At 47.3% G+C, this 12,089-nt stretch overlaps 3 protein-coding genes across 3 annotated transcripts in view; 2 read left to right on the forward strand and 1 right to left on the reverse strand.

Moving 5' to 3' along the window:
* Nucleotides 1-1,763, forward strand: part of LOC307071475 (hyaluronan-binding protein 2) — a gene marked incomplete at both ends in the record, with an annotated part of 4,950 nt that extends 3,187 nt beyond the window's left edge. Inside the window, 4 exons of the mRNA XM_079730460.1 lie at nucleotides 487-629; nucleotides 774-908; nucleotides 1,125-1,270; nucleotides 1,602-1,763. Coding sequence (XP_079586586.1) covers nucleotides 487-629; nucleotides 774-908; nucleotides 1,125-1,270; nucleotides 1,602-1,763 — 586 coding nt within the window. The remainder of the gene's footprint in view (nucleotides 1-486; nucleotides 630-773; nucleotides 909-1,124; nucleotides 1,271-1,601) is intronic.
* Nucleotides 1,764-2,306: 543 nt separating this feature from the next.
* On the reverse strand, nucleotides 2,307-4,951 carry LOC307070545 (tripartite motif-containing protein 72; the record flags this gene model as incomplete). Its single annotated transcript, XM_079729050.1, has 7 exons — nucleotides 2,307-2,917; nucleotides 3,029-3,162; nucleotides 3,271-3,293; nucleotides 3,418-3,651; nucleotides 3,762-3,857; nucleotides 4,146-4,524; nucleotides 4,677-4,951. The coding sequence occupies 7 exons, from the start codon at nucleotides 4,949-4,951 to the stop codon at nucleotides 2,307-2,309; spliced, it is 1,752 nt and encodes a 583-aa protein (XP_079585176.1).
* An 848-nt stretch (nucleotides 4,952-5,799) lies between these two features.
* On the forward strand, nucleotides 5,800-11,915 carry eif3s6ip (eukaryotic translation initiation factor 3, subunit 6 interacting protein). Its single transcript, XM_079729347.1, has 15 exons — nucleotides 5,800-5,933; nucleotides 6,597-6,630; nucleotides 6,724-6,934; nucleotides 7,042-7,121; nucleotides 7,280-7,341; nucleotides 7,463-7,532; nucleotides 7,630-7,703; nucleotides 7,830-8,001; nucleotides 8,349-8,503; nucleotides 8,936-9,106; nucleotides 9,756-9,889; nucleotides 10,487-10,660; nucleotides 11,052-11,241; nucleotides 11,416-11,496; nucleotides 11,684-11,915. Exons 1-15 carry the CDS (start codon nucleotides 5,901-5,903, stop codon nucleotides 11,807-11,809), a joined length of 1,767 nt encoding a protein of 588 aa, XP_079585473.1. The 5' UTR covers nucleotides 5,800-5,900; the 3' UTR covers nucleotides 11,810-11,915.
* Nucleotides 11,916-12,089: the final 174 nt, after the last annotated feature.

A 12,089-nucleotide genomic window follows, 5' to 3' on the forward strand; every position in this document is an offset into this window, starting at 1 on the left:
GAACTTGAGTATCGGCCGATACCAAGTATATACCGATACAGCATCTAGCAGCATTGTAACTACTACTAACTGCGCTTGTTCTTATTGAAGGGTTATTTTACGATGACAGCAATGTTTAGTCTGTTCACTTACTGTCAACATTTTTTTTTAAATACATTTGTATTCTTCCAGTTTAGCGTGAGCATCCATGTTTTTCCGTATTAACTCGAATGCAGTAACTCTTAGATGACGTGTTTCCCATTCTAAATTTCCAACTCTGACCGTTAACGAATGCAGCATAACGGCCTAGGTTTTGTGATGTCCTGAACCTGTATAGTAAATGAGGAATGACGTGACGGTATCAGATCGGCGCGTATACTTGCGTACTCACGGATACCCAATACTGCATTTTTGGCAGTATCAGAGGAATTTCCCGATACTGGTATCGGTATCAGAACAACTCTACATGTGAGCATGTTTTTTAATCATCTTGATAACTGCCACTAGCGACAAGAAGAACGATATGGTAGCGGTATTGGGTACAGTGTCCCTGCGGATGGAGGAGGCCACGGAGCAAACCCTGGAGGTGGAGGAGGCCATCGTCCACGAGAACTACAGAGAAACACATGAGGCTGTCGTCAATGACATAGGTGACCCTATTACGCTCTTCTTTCAGATCAAACTTCCTGTTTACATTTAGAGCATTTAGCATGCGGTTTTATCCAAAGCGACTTACAACAAGTACAGGTGATGAATATCCGCAGTTTCACATTACGTGGGGAATTCTCTTGCAGCTCTGTTGAGGCTGAAGGGCGTGAACGGCTCGTGCGCTGAGGAGACCCAGTTTGTGAGGACCGCCTGCATGCCTGACGCCCCGATGCCGGACGGCTCAGAGTGCACTATTTCTGGATGGGGTGCCACGGAGGACTGTGAGAGGGACTTTGTTATACAATTCAGATGCAATGCTTTCTGTTGTTCCCAACACGTTCCCTTCAATAACCAAATTAACAATTCCAAAAAATCAAAAACCTGGAACGTTGGATTTGATTTGACACCGAAATTGAAACCGCTTTGACCGTTTTGTAGAATGGGTTTCGCTTTTCACCTACTGACTCCTATTTGATTCACGAATGCCTTGGTTGCAGCGAAATATGGTTCTGACCACCTTCTGGATGCCAAAGTACTCCTCATCAACCAGGAGAAGTGCTCCAGCCCTACAGTATATAGCACATCTGTGGGCTCCGGCATGTTCTGCGCTGGCTACCTGCAGGGAGGCGTGGACTCGTGTCAGGTGAGTCGACAGCTATGATACTAAAGTCTAGTGCATGTGTATGTGCGTGTGCATGTGTGTGCGCCCTTCAGGGCAGTTTGGGAGTTGTTGGGGGGTTCGACTCCCAGCCAAAAGATTCTGGCCTCCATCCCCAATATCTGTAGGCATCTTTGTGCTAAGATGCCTAACCCCATGCTTGCTCCCAAACTAACATATATCTAAAAATTCCCTTTGCGTAATATTGGATTAAGACATCTTCCGAAGAGTAACCCCATACCTTCAATAGATAGATAACGAATAGTTAGTATTATAGTTATAGTTAATAAATGAGATGTCTTCTCCATGCTCTCAGGGTGATTCTGGTGGACCGTTGACATGTCAGCAGCACCAGGTCCAGGTAATCTACGGTCTGGTGAGCTGGGGGGACCAATGTGGCCGTGCAAACAAACCAGGGGTCTACACACGGGTTACAGACTACCTGGACTGGATCAAGTCAAAGACACAAACCGCGTAGGCGAAAAAAGCCCAGCGGCGCATGGGTTTGGATGTGAACTCTGTATTTCCGGTCTCGTATGGCTAAGCTGTATTTTGTATTTTGTTTCTAAAGGCGTTGTGGTTGTGTGTGTTTGAATGTAGAAAACCCTGATAAGACACTGAAAACTTTTATAAGCCAGTGGTTCAAATGGAAAGGTGTCAGGTGAATTGACTTCACTCAGCACAAAATATAAATGGGATATAAAGAGTCGCATTTTGAAATAAACCTTCCCAGAGAAAAGAACCAACGTCTATTTTTGAGTTCAACATGTTTTGTTTAATAAAAGCCATCTTAAAGTTTAAATACAACAACAATAGAAGTCAGACATTTGCAACACAGAACATTTCAGTGACACACAATGAACAACAGGGTATCAAGTAACCTATGAACATGCAATTGGTCTATAGAGCATTCAGGTGAATAGATCAATAGGACTTAGTGTTGTCTCAGTGTTGTCGATTAAAATGGCGGAAGTTGAACCACCCCTTATAACATCCGAAACGGTCACATTGAACAAGTTCCTCAGCCTTCATTCTCATCTGCGTATACGTTCCGGTCGTTGGCGCCTCCGAGGCAAAACAGGCTGAGGGGCTGGCGGTTAACCCCGTTCACGTTGATACAAGGGTTGAACACAGGGTAGAGTGCCTCTGTGCCCTCCACGCGGTAACTCTCCAGCAAAGCCAGTGTGTCGGCATCGTAGAAGGACAACTCCCCCTGCTGGAGGTCAGCCAAAATGCCCAGCTTTCGGAGCTTCTTCCCTGGAACCGACAGCGGCTTTTCAAGGTTATCGTGGCACGACAGGTATTTCCCGTCTCCGTGGTAGATGCACCATGACAACGTGTCTCCCTTCACACCCGCGAGGGAGGCCTCGTCCTGCTTACTGGCCGGCTTACTGGCCTGCCCCGTGGTCGCACCAATCAGCCAATAGGGTTTGTCCTGGACGATGACCTCCCAGTAGTGCCGGCCGGCAGTGAATCCCTCCTGGGCCAACACGCTGTACATGCAGTCGTAAGGCGTGAGAGCATTCTGGGTCTCATGGGGTGGTTGTCTGCGCCAGAACACCTGTTTCCTGTTCTGGGACACCTCCAGTCTGGGATGGGCCATCTCCACGTCCAAAGAGGGGGAACACAGACCTGCAGATGAGACAAATGCAAGCACACTGACTCCACCGCCTCTATGGGCGGCTGTACACAGGGGAGCCAGGGGACATGAAGTGGTGATCGGGATTTGAGGGCGATACTAACGGGACCACAAGCGAGGGAAGTGTGGGGACAGAGCCACCGAGAGGTCGTCCACCAGCCTCTCCGCAGTCCTCATCCTCTGGGGGTCACACAGGTATCCGTCCACGCCCTGGATGGGTGGCAGATCCAGAGGGTTGCTACGACGACAAGATGCACCATATGCATCAGTGACAATCCAATGAGCTGTAAACAAAAGTTGCAGGGTTGAGGTGATGGACAGAGAAGCCTGAAGGAAATACACTCACCCTAGAGCTTTTGCTTTGATCCGCTGTTAAAAACAAGCAGAAAACGTTTTGTCATTAGCTCGGCAGTGGAAGATCAGTGGAAGACCCCGATGAAAAAAGCATAGTATAATAAGCTTGAACACAGATGTCCCAGGAGTTATGGTCCACCTGTAGAAAGGTCAGGCTGTTGGTTTCCTGCAGCAGCTGTCTGCTCTGGGCCCGGAGGCCGTTGGCCTCCTGGATCAGGGTCTCCATGGCGACCCTCTGCGTCTCCAGCCACTGCGTGGTGTGTCTCTCCTCTGCGTCGATGATCTGCATCATGAGTCGCTCGTCTCCATCCAAGACGGCTCGGATCCTGCCGTACTTGTCCGAGATTCTCTCCCGGAAATCTGCAGCCGAATCCTGACGAACAAACACACAAACAAACAAACAACAAAACGACGACAGTGATGATTTGGACCGTGTGGAATCAGGGGGTTGGTATTTTGTCTTCAACGTTGCATGCATTGTACCATTGTCTGTGTGTACAGCATCTCCAAGTCCTTGATAGCATGCTCTGCTTCACTTTTCCTCTCCAGCAGTTGACTCATAGTGGTCTCGAGCATGCTCTAAGGAAAAAGATGGAGCAGAATTTAAATCAGTCACTAGCCCAAAAAGGGATAAGCCATTACAAGGCATTTTAAAATAGACCCTTTGGTGACAGCACATATGTCCAGGGTCCACTGAGATGTATGATAGATAGATAAACCCAGAAGGCTACCTGAAGGACTGCACCAACTGGTAGGCCGATGTCACTATAGGGTTCGATTTTGTCGACTTGTAATGACTTGTAATGGCTTATCCACATCACACCTGGTGCTGAAAAAGAACCCCCTTTACGGAGATCCTGGCCTCACCTTCAGGTCCAAGCAGGCCTCCTGGAGCTGGACGGCCCGGTGGTTCTTGTGCGAGCCGACCAGGACGCACATACAGCACACGGGGACGCGGTCCTGCATGCAGAAGAGCTTCAGCTCCGAACGGTGCTCCCTGCACTTCAGGGACATGGGGTCCCCCGTCACGCCCACCACCGTGTGCTCCCGCAGTGCTGCCCTCTGCTGGTGCAGCAGAGCATGCGCGCCACACAGCGAGGCGTCGCAGGTGAGGCAGGTGCTCACGGCGACCGACCCCGCCGCCTCGATGCAGTGGTCACAGCCGATGGGCGGAGACGGTGGCGCCGAACCGCCGGGAGGTCCAGACGGCTGGCTCGCTGTTGCGGTGCCGTTACAGGCCTGTGGACTGTGAGAGATACTTCGTTATGAAACGCAGATGCAATGCTTTCTTTTGTTCCACCACATGACCGTTCCTCTCACAAACTTTTGATTTGATTTGACGCAGAAACATCCACCGTTTTGACAGTTTTGTAGCGTGGGTTTCGCTTTGTAACCTACCGGCTCCTGTTTGATTCAATGCTGCCTTGGTTGCAGCCGTTGCAGGCCTGGTCCTTCACCTGGCTCTGCAGGTCTGTGTTCACCTCCAGAGGGACCCTGGAGGGAAAGATGATCTGACACTCTGGGCAGAAGAACGGCCCCTCCTCGGACACATCTGTGTTCCACACCGCCTGGATGCAGGTGAGGCAGAAGTTGTGGGCGCAGGGGAGAGACACAGGGTCCATGAAGAGGTCCTGGCAGATAGGACACTTGAGGGAGTTCTCCACTGTCCCCATGGCTCTGCTTGGAGCTGCTTCCCCAGGTCCTGTTTGTTTGTTGTGCTGCTGGCTGGCCGGCTCATGAATAACTGATGGATTTGTTTCACAAAGCACAACACTACTACTCACGTGCCCTCAGTATCGTGTTACTAAAGATGACCTGGGGGTTGCGTTTTAGCTCCGGCTTACAATTTAGGAATTTAGGAAGAAAGATGATGGCTGAAAATGTTTGAAGAATGAGTAAACATAAACGTAGTTGGTTATTAAACCTTCTGGGAAGGTCCTAGTCTGTCAGTATTTAAATATTTGTACAGTTCAAAAACATATGGCAACATTAGCTACTGACTATGAGCCACCACTGGGAATAATCCAATGAATTATGAATGACATTGTAGTTTTGCAAATGATCAACGTTTATTAAAGATGGATGGCATTTCATTTATATCCCTAACCTCCATTGTGAAGTATTGTGAAGTAAATTACAAACAATTCACACAGTAATGGTTGTGTCTGTATGTATATGATGTATATATATATACAATATAAATATAAATATTTAAAATAAAAATATATATGTGTGTGTGTGTGTGTGTGTGTGTGTGTGCGCGTGTGTGTGTGCGCGTGTGTGTGTGTGTCTCTGATTCCACATATGAATAAGATTGACACCCATCTTTAATGGACTTCATAAGATGCATTGTCTTACTTCAGATGACGCTTACTGCCTGCAACGTGTTGCCAGATTGGACGGGAAATCTGGCCCAATATGGCAACACTGCATGGACCACAGGTCGGCGCTGCTGGCGGCATCCGAGGCATGCTACGATCCCACAATGCAACACTCTGGTGTAAACTCATCCGAGCCGCAGCCTCTTTCCGGTTCCTTTCAGTCGCCCGCCGCTAGTTGCGTGGTTATTCTCCCCACCGTTGACACCGATCATCTGGACAATATTGGAGTAATAGTGTCATCATGTCCTACCACGACGAGGAAGAGACCCCTGCGGTATATCTATTCTTTCATTCGTTTAATATACGGACACGGATCACCGTTTAGGCGGATAAAACGATAGACTTGATAGCTAGCTCGTTAGCTCGCTAGCCACCAGAGCATAATACAGTAGCTAGCATACGGTCTGTGAGGATGTGAGGATAAACGTTCTGTGAGGACGATGAGCGGTCTTTGAGCTGATAGGAATATAGTACATCTTTTAAAATCCTGTTCGTTAAATGTTAAATGGAATGCAATTATACAAGGCTTTTCAAACGAGTGGCCACTCAAAGCGTTACAATTATTGACTGACATTCACCCATTCATGCACACGTTCACACACCGAAGGCGGTGTCAATCATGCAGGGCGACGGCCAGCTCATCTGGAGCAGTAATAGGGTGAGGTGTCTTGCTCAGGGCATCCTTGACACTCAGCCAGGAGGAACCGGGATTGAACCAGTAACCTTCCTGTTGCGAGCCAACCCGCTCTACGCCCTGAGCCACATGCACCCCTGTTGTGTCTTATCGTACGAGTGACTCGTTTAAGGGCTATTTGTGTAAACAATGAGAGCCAAAGTAAGCTAGACCAGAATACAATAGAATATAATATCCATGGGATGGTGGTTTATTACTTCGACAGATCATTGACTAACTACAGCCTGTTTTGTTTTTCTACAGTATGACCCCTATGACTACGACACACTCCACACAGGTCAGTAAACGTTCTCAACTTAATTTTTACCCATAAGCAGCTCTTTATTATGTGGCACCTTATACTTATGGTCGGACTACGTTTCCATTGCAGGGGACCCTAAAGCAGATCTGGCCTATGAGAGGCAGTACGAACAACAGACCTACAGCGTCATCCCCGAGGTGATCAAGAACTTCCTCCAGTATTTCCACAAAACCACCACAGACCTCATCGATCAGAAGGTGTACGAGCTTCAGGCCAACCGCGTGTCCAGTGAGAGCATCGAGCAGAAGATCTACGAGATACAAGATGTCTATGAGAACAGGTATGAGAACATCTGTCCTGGAATCACGGCTGATTCTCTTAATCAGCGTTGAGTCTCTCGGATGCTGATGGTTAACTCATCTCCTACCTTTTCCCCGACCTCGCCAGTTGGAACAAGCTGACGGATCGCTTCTTCAAGACTTCCCCCTGGCCCGAAGCTGAGGCCATCGCTTCTCTCGTTGGCAATGGTGACTAGATTTATCTTTATAAATGCACACATTGAATGTTGTTAATGTCCAATGGCTTATTTGTTGAAATCAACTTTCAGCAAGCAGTGTGTGTAGTGTTGTAGGCTTGTGACTCAAAGCTAGCACTGTTAAATAATTTTCTTCCTCATCTCCTTCAGATGCCGTCTTCATCATCCTGTATAAGGAGTTGTACTACAGACACATCTACGCCAAAGTCAGCGTGAGTGACCACTTTTTGCGACTCACCTCACCTCATATGATACCCATAGCTCAAATTGAGAGGCCATCCATGTACCATGCCTGTAAACTAACATCGCTACCTCAATTATCTTTTTCTCTAGGGCGGACCCACTCTGGACCAGAGATTTGAGTCATATTACAATTACTGCAACCTCTTCAACTACATTTTGAGTAAGTTAACATGGGTTTTCCCATACTGTTCATGAACCGATGGCAGTGTTGTTTTATACTGTGGTTCCAGTGAATTAAAGGTGTGTGTGTTATGCAGATGCCGATGGCCCCGCCCCTCTGGAGCTTCCCAACCAGTGGCTTTGGGACATCATCGATGAGTTTATTTATCAGGTATACTTCTTTTTATACTATTGTTATTGCAAATATATTTAGTTTCCTTCTCAAAAAGCCTCTTTTTGCCCCCTGTAATATGTTTCAAGGGAGTTTTGTAAAATGCTCTGTTTCCATTCTCAACAGTTCCAGTCGTTCAGCCAGTACCGCTGCAAGACAGCCAAGAAGTCAGAGGAAGAGATTGAGTTCCTGAGGAGCAACCCGAAGATCTGGAACGTCCACAGCGTCCTCAACGTTCTCCACTCGCTGGTGGACAAGAGTAACATCAACGGCCAGCTGGAGGTCTACACCAGTGGAGGTAAAGACTGCTCTGGAGTATACTTGGTGTGTCATTTCCATTAAGATAGAGATGCTCATAGGAAATCTTTGCAGATGTTTGTATTGAATAAGGGCAGAGGTTGGGTCAGGACATAGCTTTTCAAAAAGTGAATTGCGGAGGTAAAGGTAGGACTAAGCTTGCCTTCAGTGATATTTGAGTCTGTCAAAGACCAACATTAGCTGTCAATCATGTAAACTACATTGAACACACACGCACACACACGTAATATTGAATTAATTGAACCATGGTTAACCCACTTTGGGAGTCAACGACAGTACATCTTTCCTTTGGTGTGACCTTGCTGTTTGTGTGTTTTCCGTGGACAGGCGACCCAGAGAGTGTGGCCGGGGAGTACGGGCGTCACTCCCTCTACAAGATGCTGGGCTACTTCAGCCTGGTGGGGCTGCTGAGGCTCCACTCCCTCCTGGGGGATTACTACCAGGCCATCAAGGTCCTGGAGAACATTGAGCTCAACAAGAAGGTAGAGCCCAAGCCTGTCTGAAGGGCCTCACCCATCTACCATACGTGTCACAGCCTCCCCCTTATCGCCCCCACCTCACACGCTTACGCATTTTTTGTATGCTGTACGTCCTGGCACTTAAAAATAGTACTTAGGATCATGCAGCATCTTATCCTAGCTATCTTTGTTGTATGCAGCGAATGGGTTAACCTAACAATTGTTAGTGCTTGGCACCTGTTTCTATGAACATCCTTACTGTACCGACAGCGATATATTGTTTTCCCTTTCTTCTGATAAATGTACTCATTCTAAGTCGCTTTGGATAAAATCGTCTGCTAAATGTAACGGAAACGTAGAGGGATAAGCGGCAGTGTGAAGGATTCCTCTTTCCTCTGGCTTCTCTCCAACAGACTCCCTAACCCCGTTGTTTCATCTCCTGTTACTCCTCCCCAGAGTATGTACTCGCGTGTGCCCGAATGCCAGATCACCACATACTACTATGTGGGCTTCGCCTACCTGATGATGAGGAGGTACCAGGACGCCATCCGCGTGTTCGCCAACATTCTGCTGTACATCCAGAGGACCAGGAACATGTTCCAGAGGTCCACGTACAAATACGAGATGGTCAGTGTTTACCACTGCTGCTGCGTGGTGGAAAGGCTTTTGGATTTAAAGGGGTGATATTAGGTCACAAGGTGATAGAGTAGCCTAACAATTGTTTGTGCTTGGCACTTACTTCTGTAAAACATCCTTACTGCACGGCCAGCGATATGTTGTTGTTTCTTTCTTCTGACAAATGTATTAATTGTAAGTCTCTTTGGATAAAATCGTCTACTAATTGTGATTAGCCATTACAAGCCGTTTGAAAATCGCCCCTTTCCTGCGTTTCAGTGACATCAGAATTGGGCGTGTCCACCTTGATGCATGATGAATAGGCTTGTAATGGCTAATCACACTCGAAAGCATAACGTCCCCCCTTTAACTCTGGAGTTTATACTTTTTAAAATGTTTATATATACATGTGTATATATATATATATATATATATATATATATATATATATGTATATATATTTTTTAATAATGCAGTACAAAATGCCAGTGTACGGTCCAACTCACGTTTTACCTTCTGCAAGCACAAGTGATACTTCTTCGTCGTTTGGCTTCTCAGTTACTGTATCTTTTAAACACCCAAAATGTCCTGAAACTCTCCTTCCCTGTGGGTCGGTTGAGTCTGGACGATTCTGAACACGGCTGTCCGTCTGTCCCCTCAGATCAACAAGCAGAACGAGCAGATGCACGGCCTGCTGGCCATCGCCCTCACCATGTACCCCATGCGAATCGACGAGAGCATCCACACCCAGCTCAGGGAGAAGTACGGAGACAAGATGCTGCGCATGCAGAAAGGGTGAGGAGGTCACCCGTCACACACAGGGTGAAGCCATCACGCCTTCAGCCCTCGTCTGAACTCGGCCACTGTGTTGCGTGTGGTCATTAGAGATCTTCCGACACCTTCCATATACCGATTCTGATTCCTGGATTTGATTATCGGCTGATACCGAGTATATACCGATGCAGCATCTAGCATTGTAACTACTAATAGCATTTGTTCTAATTGAAGGGTTCTTTTACGATGACAGCAATGTATAGTCGGTTCCCTTACTGTCAAAAATGAAATCAGAACTAGATCATTAACATTTATAATCTATAATTCTAGCAATACATTTGTATTCTTGTAATTTAGCGTCCGAGCATCCGTGTATTCCGTCTTCCGAAGATGCGTTTCCCATTCCGACTTTCCACATCCAACCGTTAACATATGCAGCATGACACTGTAGTGTTCGTTATGTGGCCTACCCTTAATTACAAATTTTATATTACTATAATATTGATTGTTTTTGGTGTTTCCCAGCCTCACCTGTAGGTGGCATTCAATAAGACAGTGTTTGAATCCTAAAACGTGAACAATGGGTTTTAACAGCGCCTTTGTCCTTGTCCTCCCCAGAGATCTGCAGGTCTTTGAGGAGCAGTTCAGCTTCGCCTGCCCCAAGTTCCTGTCGCCAGTGGTGCCCAACTACGACAACGTGCACCCCAACTACCACAAGGAGCCCTTCCAGCAGCAGCTCAAGGTGTTCGCTGAGGAGGTCCAGCAACAGGCCCAGCTGTCCACCATCCGCAGGTAAGGGGCGCTGAATCCCCACACAACACATGCAAACACTGCTATGATGATTGTGGTGTTTCAGTCAAACTGGGCTGTTGCCGTCAGACTGGGGTGTGGGCATTAAACTGTGGTGTTGCCATTTAACGTTTCCATCGGCTCTTGTAAGCAAATGGGATATTGGTGCAATATTAACGTGGTGTTTTAATACGCAACACTGAATTTTTTTTAGCGAAATTCAACATTTATCTGCCAGGGGACAGCTGTTACTTTAAGACCTCCTCGCTTCACTCTTATTCAGTTTACTGAATCCATTGAATGTATTGAATGAGCCCCTGGTTGGCGTTATAGTGGGAAGTGATGGAGGTGAACCACACCCTTGTAGAACAGTTTTTGTGTGTGCGTGCCTCAGCTTCCTGAAGCTGTACACCACCATGCCAGTGGCCAAGCTGGCAGGCTTCCTGGACATGTCGGAGCAGGAGTTCCGCATCCAGCTGCTGGTCTTCAAGCACAAGATGAAGAACCTGGTTTGGACCAGTGGCATCTCCGCCCTGGACGGAGAGTTCCAGTCGGCCTCCGAGGTGGACTTCTACATCGACAAGGTGTGTGTTTGGGTTCAGCTAGGGCAATTGTCTCTATGAACATCCTTACAGTGCCAACAGCGATATATGGTTGTTTGTCTTTCTTCTGACAAATGTACTTATTCCAAGTACCTTGTGTATGTTTTTTGAATGCACTGTTTAACACTGTTTTCCCTCCCTGATGTTTGTCTCCAGGACATGATCCACATCGCTGACACCAAGGTCGCCCGTCGCTACGGAGACTTCTTCATCAGACAGATCCACAAGTTTGAGGAAGTAAGTGCATCTACTTGTACTTGTACTGGTCATTAAAGCAGCACTATGAGCCTCCCACACTTTGTTACTGGTACTCTTCTCTAAACCAGTACCTTGAGCCTCCCTAGTGTTGGTGCTTGTACTGGCACTGGTAACCTCCCATGTTTTGGTACCAGTATGGCGGTTAACGTCTCCCTTCTCTCTGCAGTTGAACAGGACCCTGAAGAAGATGGCCGCCGGTGGGACCACCACGACCGCTGCCACCACCGCTACCGCCGCCGTCGCTGTAGTTGCAGCCACCGCCACAATAGCCGGGACCGCCACGGCCCGGTGAGGGTAGAGAGACCCTCGGAGAGACCATCACGGAGAACACCACGCCTGATTGATAAATCGCTTTTCTATCCCAGTTGAAAACCAATAAAACATAGGTGTGCTGGTAATCAATTGTCTTGATTTATTTCCACTCTCACCCCGGTTCGACCCCGCTAGAATCTGGATTCATTGAGTATTTATGTTGTTGTCAGAATCATTTGATTGGAGACCAGCGTTTTATTCAGTTATTTACGATAGATTGCATATTTGTACTTATATCGGTGCTGAAGCATGCTCTCCCT

Source organism: Pollachius pollachius, assembly GCF_949987615.1.
Source record: "Pollachius pollachius genome assembly, chromosome: 2".
In the NCBI taxonomy this organism is placed as follows: domain Eukaryota; kingdom Metazoa; phylum Chordata; class Actinopteri; order Gadiformes; family Gadidae; genus Pollachius; species Pollachius pollachius.

What these genes read in the sequence shown, in the direction of transcription:
- eif3s6ip (XM_079729347.1), top strand. Translation starts at nt 5,901, where the DNA reads ATGTCCTACCACGACGAGGAAGAGACCCCTGCG. An exon ending in CTACGACACACTCCACACAG is followed by an intron (nt 6,631 to 6,723) that starts GTCAGTAAACGT and finishes TTTCCATTGCAG; the next exon opens with GGGACCCTAAAGCAGATCTG. An exon ending in GGAGGTCTACACCAGTGGAG is followed by an intron (nt 8,002 to 8,348) that starts GTAAAGACTGCT and finishes TTCCGTGGACAG; the next exon opens with GCGACCCAGAGAGTGTGGCC.